This window comes from Colias eurytheme, chromosome 3, assembly GCF_061535395.1.
Source record: "Colias eurytheme isolate Ceu_HAF_F1 chromosome 3, ilColEury1 Martin Lab GWU primary, whole genome shotgun sequence".
Classification (NCBI taxonomy): Eukaryota; Metazoa; Arthropoda; class Insecta; order Lepidoptera; family Pieridae; genus Colias; species Colias eurytheme.
This window is the reverse complement of record NC_142982.1, coordinates 10,977,171-10,995,346: the sequence shown is the minus strand read 5'-3', so window position 1 is coordinate 10,995,346 and position 18,176 is coordinate 10,977,171. Positions and strand designations below refer to the sequence as shown.

Sequence of the window (18,176 nt, the reverse complement as noted above, 5' to 3'; positions counted from 1 at the left end):
ACTTTTTAGAATAAAGTCAATTATAAATAAATAAATCATATAAATTGTAATATTGATAAGTATGCAAGTTCTCTATAGTTAATCTTTGTTTAACTACCGCTGTCAAATCAACGGGACACTGAAACCCAAACGTTTTACGTGCCTTAATATTCATTATACTCTTTGGTTTTACGCGTGGTACAGACTACAGACCTGAACCGATTCCATTTCCACCGAGATTTCCACTTTATGTTCAATAAACGCGCCAAGTTTAAAATTCAATCTGACAAAATTTCACTGTTCCCATGAAAGTTCGATATGAAACACGTCAAAATTTCATATTTGTATGGGTGAAATAATATAAATTCTCGAATTTTGCCTGATAGAAATTATCGTAAAATCAGCGTACGATAATAACATGCTATCGTACATCGTACGTAGGCACCAAATTATCGTGTTTGTACGATAATTATCGTACGGTTGGGAACGCTGTGTCCATGTGCGGTTGACTTCAGCTATACATTATTCCTCTATGGGTTGACTTTGACATTACGTTTTGCTATAGATTATAACTCAATAAGCAAAAAGAGAGTACAAAACATAATAAACCGAAAGGCGGTAATAAAAATTTATCAATGTGGATTAATGTAATGTATAATTAAATGGACATGAAATTAATAAAATCAAATTAAATATATCTTAATGACGTATGTCAAGTTATCAAAATTTTAATGACATTGACACATTATTTAACCAATTCGGTTTCGGCATTCGCAATTCTGTCATCTTGTGCATAGGATCTTGTGAATCATTTGTGATTTTGTGAATTCTGTGATTCTCTCCAAAAAAGAAAGTTTTCGTGTCATTTACTCATTTCGCACACGTATTATCTTGGCCCTTGAATTATTTATAACAGTTCCATTACAATCGATAAAGAAAAATGCTGTAGAATATGACTTAAAAAACAAATTTATAAAATTGATTTAATTTTGTTCTTCCAATATTTCTTTCTGTGGACCTAAGTATTTAAAATGACTACTCCTGGAGCCTCGGTATGTATTATGAGTCTTTTTATTTTTACCTTAAAAGTCAATACACTTATAATTAAGGATTTCTTGATCTCTATAATAATTAATGATCACTTTTATCTTGTAAAACTCTGTAGTCTATAAAATACACTTTTTTCAGTCGTCTGCATCAGTGCAAGAGTTTAAAATCAGAGTTCCAAAAAATGTAAAGAAAAAGTATCATGTGATGCGGTTCAATGCTACTCTGAATGTGGATTTTGCAAAATGGACTCATGTAAAGATGGAGAGAGAGAACAATATAAAAGAATACAAAGGAATGGATGAGGACATGCCCAAGTATGTACTTACAATAATTGTATATGTCCTAATAGTTACATTAAAAAATGCTATAAGTATTGAGTAGTTTATATTGGGGTAGCCCTGTTCTCTATGACGGATTATACTATCAAGGTTTTTCCCCTGATTCATATGTTTTTAAGGTTGATTTTTGAGAAAATAATATTATATTTGCCTTAAATCTACAACTGTTATCATTTCATATCAAATCTGATTTGGTATTGCAGTGTAAATAATAATTTACCACTTGTTGGTGGAAAGCAGTTTCTATAGAGAAGAGCATACAAAAAATGTAGTTGCTCGTTTAAAATAATATCTACATAACAGCATTTTACATTTAAAATAATAATCATGTCCGATAACTCCTGGGGCCTTAGACAAAGTAACAATTAAAAAACGATAACGAAGTTAGAAAAGGCAAAAATGTATGGGATTGACATACGCCGCGTTAGATCACGTGGTCTATCTAATGTCAATCCCATACATTTTTCCTTTTCTAACTTCGTTATCGTTTTTTAATTGTTACTTTGTCTACGGGCCCTGTGGTGCTTAAACAACAACATTCCATGGATTTACCATATTCCGTAAATTCATGGATACTATAGGCTCTTTACCACTTGCTTATGATAATTTTATAATAGGTATGGTGCAGGATCAGAATATGGCAGAGGTTTAAGAGAAGAAGCAAGGAGGAAGAAATTTGGTATTATTTCTAGAAAATATAAACCTGAAGATCAACCTTGGATATTGAAAGTGGGAGGAAAAACTGGAAAGAAGTAAGTTTTGTCACTATAGTGTAACAGTTTGTGTTTGCTTGTTTGTAAAAGTGGATAAATTACAAAGACTTATGGAAAACTAGCTGTGCTCCGCAGTTTTACCTACATTGATCTGCTCCTATTGGTCTTAGCGTGATCATACACAGCCTAATAGCCTTCCTAGATAAATGGACTATCTTAAAGTGAAATAATGTTTCAAATCAGACTCATGCTTTGACTTAATTATTTTGGTTAGTGTCAAACCCTATATATTAGACATATTTTCAACATAACATCATATTCAATATTCATAAGACAGACAGACTTAATGCTTAATAAGGCAGATTGCAGGTTTAAAGGAGATTAAAAAAAAAAATATTCCAGTCATATTTTCAAATTGAATTGAATATCTTATATATAAAAATGAATCGCAAAATGTGTTGGTAAGCGCATAACTCGAGAACGGCTGAACCGATTTCGATAATTCTTTTTTTATTATATTCCTTGAAGTACGAGAATGGTTTTTATGTAGAGAAAACGTAAATATGTACCACGGGCGAAGCCGGGGCGGACCGCTAGTAATATATTATATTCAAAAACATTTTTACACATTTTAGGTTCAAGGGTATACGTGAGGGAGGTGTCTCCGAAAATGCGGCATACTACGTGTTCACGCACGCAGCTGACGGGGCTATTGACGCTTATCCGCTGCAAGAATGGTAATAATAAATGCTTAAAATCTTAATAATGTTTTATGTTATCTATACATATAATAAATCTGTAGAAGGGTCAATTCTGTACATTGAAAATATTGAAAAAATAAATAGCAGGGGGTGTTACTGGATCGATACCAAACCCAAATATGTGATTAAAAAAATTTTTGTCTGTCTGTCTGTCTGTCTGTCTGTCTGTATGTGAAGACATCACGTGAAAACTAACGGTTCGATTTCGATGAAACTTGGTATAATTATACCTTATTATCCTGGGCGTAAAATAGGATACTTTTTATCCTGAAAAAATACGAAGAAAAAAAATAATCTTAATTTTTCAGTTTTATCCATAGACGTTGTTCTGTAGAACAGCGAACACACGTTGCGTATTATTATAGGCCTAGCCGTATTTGAGTCCAATAGATATTTATAAGATGTTATTGTCAGAGTTACTCAAAATGGAGAAATAAACCATCCACGCGAAGACCGACATCCGCGCGGACGGAGTCGCGGGCGGAAGCTAGTCTTTCATATTAATTTGTATAAGTGGTATTGTTAAGTGAATTGCGTTAGTTAGTTTTTGAATGTACAGGGAATTATTTCAATAACTTTAATTTTTTAATCCATCAGGCCCCGGAATCACAGACACAATAGAAAATCTATTGTCGCGGTCGGATCTGGCCGTTCGGGGCTCAATGGGTTAAATATCATCTATATTATAAAGGAGACTATTTTTTGTGGGCCCACCAAGACTCGGTAACATATAGTAATAAAAAAAAAACGTGTAAGAATATAAAATTATATTATGAATTTTGAAGCTTCGTTGTTTTACAAACGAAACCGGAATCATGAAATCGAATTAAAAAGCTTTATTTTGATATTATCCCTGCTTTAGTGCTGTCTAGAAACCAAGAACAATGGCCAACATTAAAAATAACTGGAACGAAACGTTTTTATCGACAGAATGAAAATAAAACCAAAAAGCGAAAAAAACCTCCTTAAACAAATCACTTTAGAAACTGTTTTTATTCCTATTTATATGGAAGAATGTGATTGATAGCGATTTTAAATCCTGTAATTAATCAAATAAAACAATTTGTTTCTATTAAGCTAGAAAAATCCGTGTAACGAAACGTTACATCTATTGGCTGCTTTGATAGACGTCAGATTCTTCCTGTCGTAGTTGTAATGTTTTTATCATAAACAATGTTTTTATTTCCTATTTTAAAATGTTATTGTTACAACAGCTTATGAGCGTTTAATATTACAATAGAACATGAATAATAGCATAGCTGTGCAAATGGCTACATATCCTAATATTATGTACCTACTCCTAGTCATAAATCACGTACCTACCTACCTACTTAACTAATAATTTCTTATTTAATCAGTTTTCCCATTCGCTAAAATCGCATAAGGTCCAGAAACTTGAGGTACACACACTTATATCACTTATTTTCTATACTATTTATAATCAAATCGGGTCTCTGTGTTTGTGGTAACTTCGCTGTTTCCGATTTCCGAGCTTGGAATCGTGACAATGTATGTGATGTTTTCTAATATTTATTTATTCATTCATTTAATTATATTGTACCCAATGATTCGGATGGGTCACACAAGACAAATCGCTCATTATCAGTTAGTTTTTATGTAGGAATGAGGTAAATGTTTGCACATCGTGTTTATAAAGATTCCGGTTAAAACATGTAAAAGTAATGTCACCACTGTAATCTGGGGACTTCAAGGAACAAATTAACACACATTTCATTAATATACGCTAGGAAATTGAGGTGGGCCTATTCTCCAAAGAAAAAAAATCGTCTCCTTTATAAATATCATCTAGTCAATAATAATAGCATTTCTTAATAGAAAAACATTCATATTTGGCTAAAGATTTTTGTAGAAAACCACAAATATATAAGAAAAAATGAAATGGTAAGAATTTGTTTTTTATTCCAGGTATAATTTCCAACCCATTCAAAGGTACAAAGCATTATCAGCTGAGGAAGCTGAACAGGAATTTGGCAGGTAAACTTTCTAGTTGTATTTTATGTAACTTTCTAGTTCTCTACCAAATAAGTATTTTGCCCTTAAAAATTAAAATATTAAAGTGTATCACATCAGTTGATGTTAAATCAAGAGGAAGGTTTTAGTATATAATTTATTAGGTTTTAGACAAAGCGGGCGAAGCCGCGGGCTGTAAGCTAGTAGAAAAAAAATACATCGCAAATTTCTATTTTTCATCCTTCTTGACTTAAATGGTCTATTTATTATCCTGCCTGAGCCCTGAGGCCCTATTTATCAGTAACTAGCTGCGCTTCGCGGTTTCACCCGTGTGGCTCCGCTCCTGTTGGCCTTAGCAATGATATAGCCTTCCTCGAAAAATGGGCTATCTAACACCGAAATAATTTTTCAAATCGGACCAGTAGTTAGTTCCTGAGATAAGCACGTTTAAACAAACTCTTCAGCTTTATAATATTACTAGCTGTTGCCCGCAGCTTCGCCTGCGTGGAAAAGAAAAATTTTCATGGTAATAATTTTCATCCCCTATTTTATCCCCTTGGGGGTAGAATTGATCAGAATCCTTTCTTAGGGGACGTCTACGTTATGACATCTACCTGCATGCCAAATTTCAGCCCGATACGTCCAGTGGTTTGGGCTGTGCGTTGATAGATCACTATATCAGTCACCTTTGAGTTTAGATTATAGATTAGGCCATATACTAAATATGTGTCATCATGTGTAAGTTCGCGAGTGCACGGATAAATCGCTGTGCGAATTATAATTCATATACGGTGTTAAAGTGGAATTATAAAGTATATAATCAGTTTAATATTATAATATAGACTCAGTGCGGCATCAGTGAGCAGTTTTTGTGCAATAATATCACATGTTTTATGCAGTTTTAGATTGTTAATATAAAATTTACATCAAGGAATTAACAACATTCGAACAGTTGAAGTGTTAACCATTAAAACGCGTAAGCGACGCGTTTTTCACGGCGCTTAAGACCTTTTTCTCGCCACCGACCACTGCTTCGTATTAACGTTCGCAATACCATTTTACATTTTACCCTGTTTTGTATTGGCAAAATACTATCGAACGCTGGATTCAAACATCTATTATAATATTATAAAAGGAATAGTAACCGAATTAAAATGCCTGCAAAAAATTGTTCTGGTTGCATGAAAGTTATAAAAAGCAGAGAGGGCTTGCAGTGCTTTGCTTGTAACGAATGGTATGATTTATTATGCGCGAATATATCTGATAAACGATATAAATTAATGTCTATGGAAAATAGGAATTTGTGGAAATGTCCAGTATGTATTAACAGACTACCTAAAAAAGATAATACGAACACCCCTGCCAGATCGACTCGGGACTTGAGCCCAACAACTACAGCTCAAACAAATTTAATTAATTCGCCCATTGTACCAAGCGACGCACAGCGCTCCGAAACTCAAGTAGAACATAATACATTACTAAAAGATATCACGGGAGGTAAGCTGAGGGACATCATTAGACAAGAAATTGATCAAGCATTTCGGGATTCAATAAAAAATATTATTAACGAACACTTTGGCAAAATAAACGAATTAATATCTACTTTTCAAGATTCTTTATCATTCTTCAACGAGCGTTATGAGCAAATGAAATCAACTTTGGAAGAAAAATGTCGCACGATAAATAAGCTTGAAATGGACAATATTAAATTAGTCCAGTCGGTAAATGATATGAAGAAAAGTCTTAATATGATCGAACAACACGCCCGATCGAGTAACATTGAATTGCAATGCGTACCGGAATACCGTAACGAAAATCTAATAAACACAGTCCTTCAACTTAGTAAAGTTATTAAATGTGAAATTAAGGATACAGATATTATTTTATGTACAAGGGTTGCTAAACTGAATACACAGAGTTCTAGGCCACGTTCTATCATTGCGAAATTCAGTAGCCCAAGATTACGCGACACGTTTTTAGCTGCGTCATCCACATTTAATAAGAAAAAGGATATCACAGAGAAGTTAAATACCAGCCATTTAGGAATTGCAGCTAATCCCCCTTCACCTATATATGTCACTGAGCATCTTTCACCGACCAATAAAACCATTTACGCGGCTGCCAGACTTAAATCTAAGGAACAGCATTATAAATTTGTTTGGGTGCGTAATGGAAAAGTTTTCATGAAGAAGGATGAAACGTCAAACACCATTTTTATAGATAGCTTAGAAAAACTTTCCTCATTGTCGTCGTAGTATAGTTTTTGTAAAATTGTTGCAATCTGGACATATTCTTGTGCTTTAAATTGTATAACATTCAACTCGATTAAGCTTTACTACCAAAATACTAGAGGCCTTCGTGGAAGTCTTGCTAAGGTGCGTCAACATGTACAGTCTGAGGATTGCGATGTATACATATTCACGGAAACGTGGCTTTGTAGCGGCATCTTTGACTCTGAAATTTTTGATGGTAAGTTCACGGTTTATCGTAGAGATAGGGAAACGTCTCCTCTTTTTCGACATAAAAGTATAGGTGGAGGAGTTCTGGTAGCGGTATCTAGTAAACTCGTTTCATCGCGTATGCATACCTGGGAGAGCAACTGTGAAGATTTGTGGGTCACAATTGAGTTGCATTCGACAAAATCAAATGGGCACAGTTTACTCAGGCTTTGCGCTGTCTACTTAGCCCCTCCAATTCGGAGTGATATGTTTGATCATTTCATTGATAATTGCCATGCTGTGTTGGAGAGATCTTGTGATAATCCCACATTGATTGTGGGCGACTTCAACTTGTCCGGTATTAACTGGGTAGCGCAAGATAGGGTTCCATACTTAATTATCTCTGACACAAGTACGGGCTATCTCAAAGACCGCTTGGCCGATTTTAGTGCATTGCATAATCTTCAACAATACAACAATATACGAAATTTTCAAAACAAAATTCTTGATCTTATACTTTCTGATATTGCTGAAATACGCGTTACTCATAGTTCTAACCCTGTTCGTGAAGTAGACAGGTTTCATCCGCCGTTGGATATAATACCAATTATGAGGCCAAAAATTAATAAGACCATGCCGAGGAAAAAGTTCCAATTCCATAAGGCAAATTACGACGAAATTAATGAAATGCTTAAGAATATAAACTGGAATATGGAGCTTTGTCCTACGGAAGACGTAGATGTCATGGTGGATAAATTTTATGGTATAATTCATAGCATAATTAAAAAATGTGTCCCTGAAGTTAAGAGTTGTGGAAGTAAATATCCCCCTTGGTATTCATTTAGACTTATAAAATTACTGAATAAAAAGCATAACTTACATAAAAGAATAAAAAAATACAATAACCCTTTAGATATAATTGAATTTAAATATTTGCGAAAAGAATCAATGTTGTTAACAAAAGAATGCTACACTAATTACTTAAAAAATATTGAAAACTCTATAAAGATCCATCCCAAATATTTCTGGACACATGTCAAAAACCTGAGGAAGGGAAGTCTTTCTTATCCTTCCACCATGTCACTTGGTAATGAGTCTAGTAATAACCCAAAAGATATATGTGATCTATTTGCCAAGTATTTCTCCTCTGTCTTCAATCCTACACAACACATGGACTACAAATCTATGTCTTCACCTAATGCATCCATCGTAGCTTCTGTGCTCAGTACATTTTCAATACCAGGTCATACAATTAAAAAAGCACTACTGGCCCTGGACCCGAGCAAAGGACCAGGTCCGGACAATATCCCGCCCATATTTCTTTCGCGTTGTGCAGACGGGCTGTCCGTTCCCCTGTCACTGATTTTCAATACCTCGCTAAACAATGGTTTGTTTCCATCAGTTTGGAAACAAGCTCGAATTGTTCCCATTTTTAAGAGTGGCAATCGTGACCTCATTTCAAATTATCGCCCAATCTCCATTCTTTCTACCTTGTCAAAGGTTTTTGAGTCAATGGTTTATGATGTACTCTACAGGCATCTTCATAGTCTTCTCTCTGATTCCCAACATGGTTTCATGGCTAAAAAGTCCACAAATACAAATCTTGTCTCATATGTAAGTTACCTTATTGAGGCAGTTGATCAGGGTTACCAAGTCGACGCAATTTATACCGATTTCTCAAAGGCTTTTGACAAGGTAAACCATTCAATTTTAGCACAGAAATTGGAACTGCTTGGAGTGTCTTCCACCGTCTTGAATTGGTGCAAATCATACTTAGATACCAGGCCATCATCTGTTGTTCTCAATGGTTGTCAATCAGAAAGTTATATTGCAACTTCAGGTATTCCTCAGGGCTCGAATTTAGGGCCCTTATTTTTCAATGTTTTCATTAATGATATGCCAGATGTGTTCAAACACTCTATTCCATACCTTTTTGCAGATGATCTCAAATTAATTCGCGTAATTCATTCAGAAACAGATCCAAATTTACTTCAATTAGATCTGGAAAAATTAAATGAGTGGTGTGTTTGTAATATGATGCTCCTTAATTGTGATAAATGCTACCACATAAAATTCACGCGCAACCGCAAGATCATAGAGTCTTCATACAATATTCACGGTTCATTGTTGCAAGAGGTTAAGGTAGTCCGCGATCTTGGAGTTTACCTTGATGCACAATTACGTTTTACATCTCACTACGACAACATATTGGCTGCAGCATATCGATCGCTTGGCTTCATCCTACGGTGCTCCAAAGAATTCAAGGATCCTAAAACAGCGCTTGTACTTTACAACAGCTTCGTTCGTAGTCGTCTGGAGTATTGTTGTACAGTCTGGAACCCAACTTATCAAACGCATATAAATCGGATCGAGCGCTTACAAAAATTACTGGTCCGTTGTCTAGCATTCAGAACTGGAATTGGTAAAACTTGCACAAGTTATTTGGACAGGCTCAATAACTTCAAGATGTTGAGCTTAAAAACTCGACGTACAATGTTAGATATAGTTTTCTTATATAAAATAATTAATAACAGTATTGATTCTTCTGAATTATTGGGTAGAATATGTATTAATGTCCCCGCCAGGATCCCTCGATATCCCTGCGCTATACTCAGAACTCCTCCATTTCGAACAAACTTAGGGAAGCATTCCCCAATAGTTAGACTTACCCATGAGTACAACGTTGTTGCAGCAAAGTCGCGTGAAATTGATATATTTCACAATTCACTTGCGGTATTCAAGCGTATTCTTAATAATAATTTCAATGAAACATGTCAGCACAATAAATAAAGTGTAAATATGTAATAATAATAATAGTAGTCAGCATTAGTTTTTTAATAAGCAATATTAGTAAAAACGATATTATTGCAAATTTTGTTTTGGATCTACTTTGGATGCAGCATTTAAATTATTATTTAACTTTTTTTGGTGTATAATTGCAAACATTCCTGCATCAGAAATTGTAATTCATTTTTTTCATTTTTTCATTAAACTAACTATTGTTATCCGTTTAAATATACGATTGTTGTAATTTCCTATAAGTAAAGAAACATATATTGTTATTATACGATAAGCAACTTTAGTATTAAGAGTTTTTAAATTATGTTTTCTTTGTTGGAAATTCTTAATAAAAATAAAATAAATAAAATAAAATCTAATGGCCAGTTTTTACGGTATTTCAGACGTAACAAAGTAATAAACTACTTCTCGTTGATGTTCCGGAAGCGAATGCGCGGTGACGACGCCGCGGACGAGGAGGACCCGGATGAAAAGAAAACTAAGACTTCTAAAGCGAAAAAAGGTATTTTGATATCTTGTGTGTAAAATAATATGAATAAAAAAAAAGGTTTTTTTTTTTTCACTTTTATTATGTCAGAGCAAGAAAAGGGGCAGGTGGGCCACCTGATAGTGGTCATCACCTTGTAACTCACTTTTGTATTTTTCACTGTGACCAAATTGTTTGAAGAATTTTTTTTGTATCGCTTTTCCGTTTATTTTTTGGAAATATATATACAGGGTGTCCCACTGTTGGTATACTAAGCTCAAAGGAGGTTATAGTTTTGCATACGCTGAGTACGTAAAAAATACTTATAAAATTCCCGACGCATTTTTTTTTCAAATAGATGAATTCTTAAAACTCTATGTGTACATCCATAACAAGCAACGCGCCCAACTTTGCCACCAGCATGTGAGCTATCGTATAAGATTGTGTTTTCATTACAAAATAAGGTTCAATTTTATAAAATTGAACCTTATTTTGTAATACATACTTATAAATATTATCCTTTAGAATTGAAGATCTCAGACATGGACGAATGGATCGACTCAGACGACGACTCGTCGGGCTCGGAGGGTGAGAAAGAGAAGGAAGATAGCGATTCCGGCAGTAAGAAGAAGAAAGACAAAAAAGGTAAGTGCCTCTGGTTGTTAGGATATGTTTTTTTATGTCCATCATAAAAAATATATCGTATAATATAGACAGACAAAGACCATATTTGAGGAGACTAAAAGATTCGAACTAAATTATTTTTTTTTAGTTCTACATCATTGAAATGCTTTTTGAATAAAAAAGAATATAGAATAGAAAATTATAACTGAGTATTTTCTAGTGTTTGATTTTACGCGAGTATTATACACATTTAGAAATTATATACATTTAGAAATTAAAGACTTTTTAGCGGACTTGAGTCTCCCCGTGGTCACGCTCGCTGAAGTGTTCGAAACGTCGCGGTCGGGAAAATAATATAACGATAAATCGCGTTTAAAATCCGTTAAAAAGTCTTTAATTTATAAATTTTAACTTTTCTCTTTTTTTTGCATTTTTTGTTGTATTTAGGTGCCGCACCTAAAAAGAAGAAGAAGGTAGAAGACGAAGCATTCGAAGAGAGTGACGATGGTGATGAGGAAGGTCGGGAGAGGGACTACATATCGGACTCGTCTGAGAGGTCGGTTTTTAGAAGTAGCAATTATATATAATACTAGCTTCCGCCCACGACTGTACGTGCATCCCCGTTTTTCCCCGTTCCCGCAAGAATTTCGTGAAATCCTTTCTTAGCGGATGCCTACGTCCTAACATCTACCTGCATGCCAAATTTCAGCCCGATACGTCCAGTGGTTTGGGCTGTGCGTTGATAGATCACTATATCAGTCACCTTTGAGTCTTATATATATAAAGAATATAGATATATATTTTTTTGTATTTTTAACCCTTTTTTTCTGATTGTAGGTACTTCTATTATTAGTGTAACTTATAAAGCATCTTACACATAATTTTTGTGAATGTGAATTCGTCCGATAGTAAAGACCTTTGGTGAACTTGTACTATAATCAGTTCTGTAAAACTCATCAAGTTCTTCATTTATGATTAGATTGAATGAAAAATTATTTGATTTTTATAATATTTTCTGAAAAAAAATGCTAATCTTTTTATAGTTAAGTTTTTACGCCGATTAAAATGTATTTTTTATAGATTTTTTTGTAAACGTTCGTAAATAATATTTTTCACAGTGAATCAGACCATGAGACCAAAGCCAACAAGGAACTCAAGGGTGTTGCTGAAGAGGATGCTTTGAGGTTTGTTGTATTATTTTTTAGCTACATTTTATAAAAAAATGTACACAAATGTATTATTCATTCAATTAAAATGTTAGAGTTGGTATTTATTCAATTTAAACACCCAGTGGCACGTAAAAAAAGCTTTATTTTTTACTAGCTGTGCCGCGCGGTTTCACCCGCATTACTCCGCTCCTGTTGGTCTTAGCATGCCTATATGTTGATGATATGCCTATATTACTCGTGGATAATATAGCTTTCGAATGGTGAAAGAATTTTTAAAATTGGTCCAGTAGTTTAAGAGCCTATTCATTACAATCAAACAAACAAAGTTTTCATCTTTATAATATTAGTGAAGATAAAAAAAAGACGGGTTGCACTCCGGGAGTGCCGGCAGAAGTGAAAACTTGATTATTAACGTTGAGCATGTTTGATATCCATCCGTTTTACGCTTTTTCGATCAGGTCACGTGTCTTGACGCGAGTTTAAGATTTTATACACATTACAGAAAAAGTGCTCAACGCCGCTGAAGAAGTTTTCACTTCAAAAAATTACACAAATGTTTTATTCATTCAATTTAAACACCCAGTGGCACGTAAAAAAAAAGCTTTATTTTTTATAAAAAAAAATAATAAATATTTCGTTTCTAGAAAACTCCTAACCTCAGACGAGGATAGTGACTCTGAGCAGGAGCAGAAACAAGAGTCGGAACAAGAGGACGAGCACACCAAGGAGGGAGAGGAGAGGGCTAGTAAACTCACTAAGAAGAAGAAGAAGGCTGATGATAAGAAAGGTGAGATATAGGGCTTCTAAACTAACGGTCTTACTAATAAAATGTTATATAGGGCTTCTAAACTAACGGTCTTACTAATAAAATGTTATATAGGGTTTCTAAACTAACGGTTTTACTAATAAAATGTTATATAGGGTTTCTAAACTAACGGTCTTACTAATAAAATGTTATATAGGGTTTCTAAACTAACGGTTTTACTAATAAAATGTTATATAGGGTTTCTAAACTAACGGTCTTACTAATAAAATGTTATATAGGGTTTCTAAACTAACGGTTTTACTAATAAAATGTTATATAGGGTTTCTAAACTAACGGTCTTACTAATAAAATGTTATATAGGGTTTCTAAACTAACGGTCTTACTAATAAAATGTTATATAGGGCTTCTAAACTAACGGTCTTACTAATAAAATGTTATATAGGGCTTCTAAACTAACGGTCTTACTAATAAAATGTTATATAGGGCTTCTAAACTAACGGTCTTACTAATAAAATGTTACCCATTCGCAATGGATTAGTTATTGCAATAACCTATCTTGTTTTTACGATTGACGTTTCATGTGAGCAAGAGCAGGACACAGCTATGGTAGAAAATGGTAGAAATTTATCCATTGTTTAACTTTTTATTAGTAAGACCGTAAATGTGAAATTGAAAATTGAGTGTTAAATTTATCTATATTTTTAATTATTTTTAAAATGTTCATATTAGCTTCACCTTTGTATGTAACTGACTCCTTTTGACTAGAATTTGACCCACTTTAACAGCCAGGATCAATTAAAACTTTGTACACTTATCAAGGTGACAATACAATTGTTTCATGAGTTTTAACAAATAATAAAAACTTTTTTTGTAATTTTTAATTATTTACAGAGTCTGAAACAGAGTTCAGTTCGGATTCGGACACGGATCCCGAGAACAGCAGCAGCAAGAAGCCAAAGAAGAGCAAAAGTGGCGATAAGAGTTCTGCTGGTAAGATTTGATTGAGATTTGCCGTAGCAGATGTTACACGTGTAAGACTCGCTGTAGCAGCTGTTACACGTGTCACAGTCGCTGTAGCAGCTGTTACACGTGTCACAGTCGCTGTAGCAGCTGTTACACGTAAAGCACTCGCTGTAGCAGCTGTTACACGTTTCACAGTCGCTGATGCAGCTGTTACACGTGGAGCACTCGCTGTAGCAGCTGTTACACGTGTCACAGTCGCTGTAGCAGCTGTTACACGTGTCACAGTTGCTGTAGCAGCTGTTACACGTAGAGCACTCGCTGTAGCAGCTGTTACACGTAGAGCACTCGCTGTAGCAGCTGTTACACGTTTCACAGTTGTTGTAGCAGCTTTTACACGTAGAGCACTCGCTGTAGCAGCTGTTACATGTTTCACAGTCGCTGAAGCAGCTGTTATACGTGTCACAGTTGCTGTAGCAGCTGTTACACGTGTCACAGTTGCTGTAGCAGCTGTTATACGTGCCACAGTTGCTGTAGCAGCTGTTACACGTAGAGCACTCGCTGTAGCAGCTGTTACACGTGTCAGACTCGCTGTAGCAGCTGTTACACGTGCTACAGTCGCTGTAGCAGCTGTTACACGTGATACAGTCGCTGAAGTAGCTGTTACATGTGTCACAGTCGCTGTAGCAGCTGTTACACGTGTCAGACTCGCTGTAGCAGCTGTTACACGTGCTACAGTCGCTGTAGCAGCTGTTACACGTGCTACAATCGCTGTAGTAGCTGTTACACGTGGCACACTCGCTGTAGCAGCTGTTACACGTGCTACAGTCGCTGTAGTAGCTGTTACACGTGCTACAGTCGCTGTAGCAGCTGTTACACGTGCTACAGTCGCTGTAGTAGCTGTTACACGTGGCACACTCGCTGTAGCAGCTGTTACACGTGCTACAGTCGCTGTAGCAGCTGTTACACGTGCTACAGTCGCTGTAGCAGCTGTTACACGTGTCACAGTCGCTGAAGTAGCTGTTATACGTGTCACAGTCGCTGAAGTAGCTGTTATACGTGTCACAGTCGCTGTAGCAGCTGTTACACGTGTCACAGTCGCTGTAACAGCTGTTACACGTGTCACAGTCGCTGTAGCAGCTGTTACACGTGTCACAGTCTCTGTAGCAGCTGTTACACGTGTCACAGTCGCTGTAGCAGCTGTTACACGTCATTTAAGCATCTATATATTTTTAACATGTATATCCATGTCGTGTCTTCTTCTAGAGGAAATAAATAACATGTTGTGTCGAAAAGTTGTTACTGTGGTTGTTGTAATTAGTTTCAAGTTTTGTTTAGTGAACTACAGTAGAACCTCGATAAGTTAAAGTCCAAGGGAAACACAAAATATTTTAAGTTATAGAGGTTTTAAGTTATCAAGGGTCTATCCATTTTTCACTGCTTCTATAGCTTTTAATTTATCGGCGTAGGTGAGGGTTGTTAGTTTTCTTTTTGGACTCATTTTAAGCCAGTTTTATCACACAGTAAGTAAAGCGATGTTTCCAGGACAACTATCAAAAACTTATGATGCAAGTAAGTCGTTGTCATAATGGTATCCGCCGCAAAGCTTTGAAGAATTTCGATAAAGCAAACAATAGGTAATGTATTGTTTATGTTAACAATACATAGTAAACACGTGCAAGCAATAAATACCGAAACCTTTTGTTTTGACTCTCTTTCAAAATGACTCATTGACAAATAATTTTATGTTATAGAGGTTGTGGAAACATTTCTTTAAGTTACTGAGGGCCAATACAGAGATTATTTATTTAAGTTATAGAGGTTGCGTATTTTAAGTTAAAGAGGTTTTGGGCTCTGATGGGAAGGGGACATATTATTTTTTGAAGTTACAGAGGTTTTTATGTTATCGAGGTTTAAGTTATCGAGGTTCTACTGTATTAATAAAAAAATGTGTATAATTTGTATTGTTATCTCTTGATGGAACTAGGAAAACTGGTTCAACTTTTATTTCTTATATTTCCATTTATTTAAACTCAAACTCAAACATGTATTTATTCAATTAGACTTCTTTTAGAAGCACTTTCGAATCGTCATTACATATTTTTAATATTTACCACCGATTCGGAAAGCAGTATCGATGGAAAAGAACCAGCAAGAAACTCCATAGTTGCTCTTTTAAACTCATGTCAATAAAATAATTCAATTTTACATAATATGTAACTTATGTCTAACTACATAATATATCATATCATTTACAAAAACTACCACTAGTCTCTATACATCATCGTCTAGTAGGTCAGCTGTTTCCTTAAAAATCTGAAACAAAATTATTAATTTGATTGTATTTTTTGTACATTGCAGCTAGTGCTCCGGGCAGCGCTAGTACATCCCGCGCCGGCACGCCGACCCCGAGCGCCGCGCAGGCCGCGGTGGCGGCGGCCAACGCGCACGCGCACACCCACCAACCCGCCAAGCGGGCCAAGCTCGACCCGGCGTATACGTGAGTGTTGGGGGATGATTATTTATTTTATTTATTTACTAGGTTTCCACCCGCGGCTTCGCCCGCGCAGTCAAAGAAAAACCCGCTTAGTTCCCGTTCCCGTGGGATTTCCGGGATTGCGTCATTTTCCCGGGATAAAAAGTAGCCATGTCCTTTCTCGGGTATCAAAATGTATCCATAAGTATGTATCCATGAGTAACAGACAGACAGACAGAGTTACTTTCGCATTTATAATATTAGTATGGACTTATTTTTCATTTCAGTAGAAAGCAAACAGATACATAATAACTTAGTACTCTGCCAAACTTATAAATTATACTTATAAATCTAGGTACATCTTTCTTATGCAATTAACACTACACTTTAAACAAATTTGATGGGCCAGTGTGGAGGGGGGGAGAAGGTGAATGTGGTGTGCGTGAGTGTTGGGCCATGATGGGCCAATGTGGTCGAGTTTGGGGATGATGGGAGTGGGGAGGGGGGGGAGAAGGGGAATGTGGTGTGCGTGAGTGTTGGGCCATGATGGGCCAATGTGGTCGAGGTTGTGGAGAAGGGAATAATGGGAGTGTACATATATGCTTATGCGTAAACGTTGGCCAATATGCACTAATCATTATGAAGAGTGTAGAATCTAGGATGTGGATGAATGATTGGAATTTTTTATGTGACCTTGTCTCTCCTTCTAAGCATGCCTGATATCGACAGATGAACTTTTCTTATATTTCAAAATGTAAAAATTTAAATTGCATTTTTGCACAATTATAAATGCAATATTCATTATAAATGCAATATTCAATATCTTTTCAGTGAATGCGGCGTGACAGAGGAAGCCGTGAGGCGGTATCTAGCGCGCAAGCCAATGACGACAACAGAACTTTTAACTAAATTTAAGTCTAAACGTACTGGGGTCAGCAGCGAACGACTCGTAGAGACAATGACGCAAATACTAAAGCGAATTAACCCGGTCAAACAGAATATTAACGGGAAAATGTACCTTAGTATTAAGAATACTTGATTTTTTAATAAAGTTTTTTTGTTAGATTTGTGTGTTTTATTTTTTAGACAAACAGAAAATAAAATTAGTTAAAAATTTTTTTTGGTCACTCTCGTACAGTCTGGTTTCAGTTTTATTATAACTTCCATTTAAACGTTTAAGTGATAAAATCGTGGAGTCAATTAGATTAATCACGCTTCTAAATTATCCGTTCCAAAAGTCTGCCTACGTTTCTATTAGGCAGAGATTCGAATTAGCGTATACAATTTTCTATTATTTACTTTGAACTGTTCAAAAATCAAGTGGCAATTGAAATGAATGTTTAATATAACGCTACTCGGACATTTTTTGACGAACTTAGGCTTAGCTTATAGGTGATGGTGCAATTTTTCTTCGTAGTTCGTAGTACAAAATAGCAAAATATTTGGAAATAATAGCAATAATGGAATTCTACGTACATATATTTTTAACTATTACTATATTTATGGGATAGGTCACAGAATCAAAATGAAACACCAATTTAATAATTCTTATGTTTTATTCCGCAAAATAATGTTATTGACATTTAATATCACAGACAAAATCATAATATTTGGAAATAATAACAATAATGAAATTCTAAGTACATATATTTTTAACTACATATTA

At 35.3% G+C, this 18,176-nt stretch overlaps 1 protein-coding gene across 1 annotated transcript; it reads left to right on the top strand.

Annotated features, from left to right (window-relative positions):
- The first annotated feature begins 766 nt into the window (after positions 1-766).
- TfIIFalpha (transcription factor IIFalpha) lies at positions 767-17,575 on the top strand. The gene is made up of 13 exons (XM_090120086.1): positions 767-1,031; positions 1,168-1,343; positions 1,985-2,119; positions 2,716-2,817; positions 4,768-4,836; positions 10,433-10,551; positions 11,041-11,160; positions 11,587-11,695; positions 12,258-12,323; positions 12,953-13,095; positions 13,966-14,064; positions 16,396-16,534; positions 17,342-17,575. The coding sequence occupies exons 1-13, from the start codon at positions 1,011-1,013 to the stop codon at positions 17,547-17,549; spliced, it is 1,506 nt and encodes a 501-aa protein (XP_089976212.1). The 5' UTR covers positions 767-1,010; the 3' UTR covers positions 17,550-17,575.
- The last annotated feature ends 601 nt before the right edge of the window (positions 17,576-18,176 follow it).

Excerpts from the sequence above, each read along its gene's own strand:
- TfIIFalpha (XM_090120086.1), top strand. The coding sequence starts at position 1,011 with ATGACTACTCCTGGAGCCTCG. Across the intron at positions 10,552-11,040 it reads GACTTCTAAAGCGAAAAAAG|AATTGAAGATCTCAGACATG; the intron begins GTATTTTGATAT and ends ATTATCCTTTAG. Across the intron at positions 11,161-11,586 it reads GAAGAAGAAAGACAAAAAAG|GTGCCGCACCTAAAAAGAAG; the intron begins GTAAGTGCCTCT and ends TGTTGTATTTAG.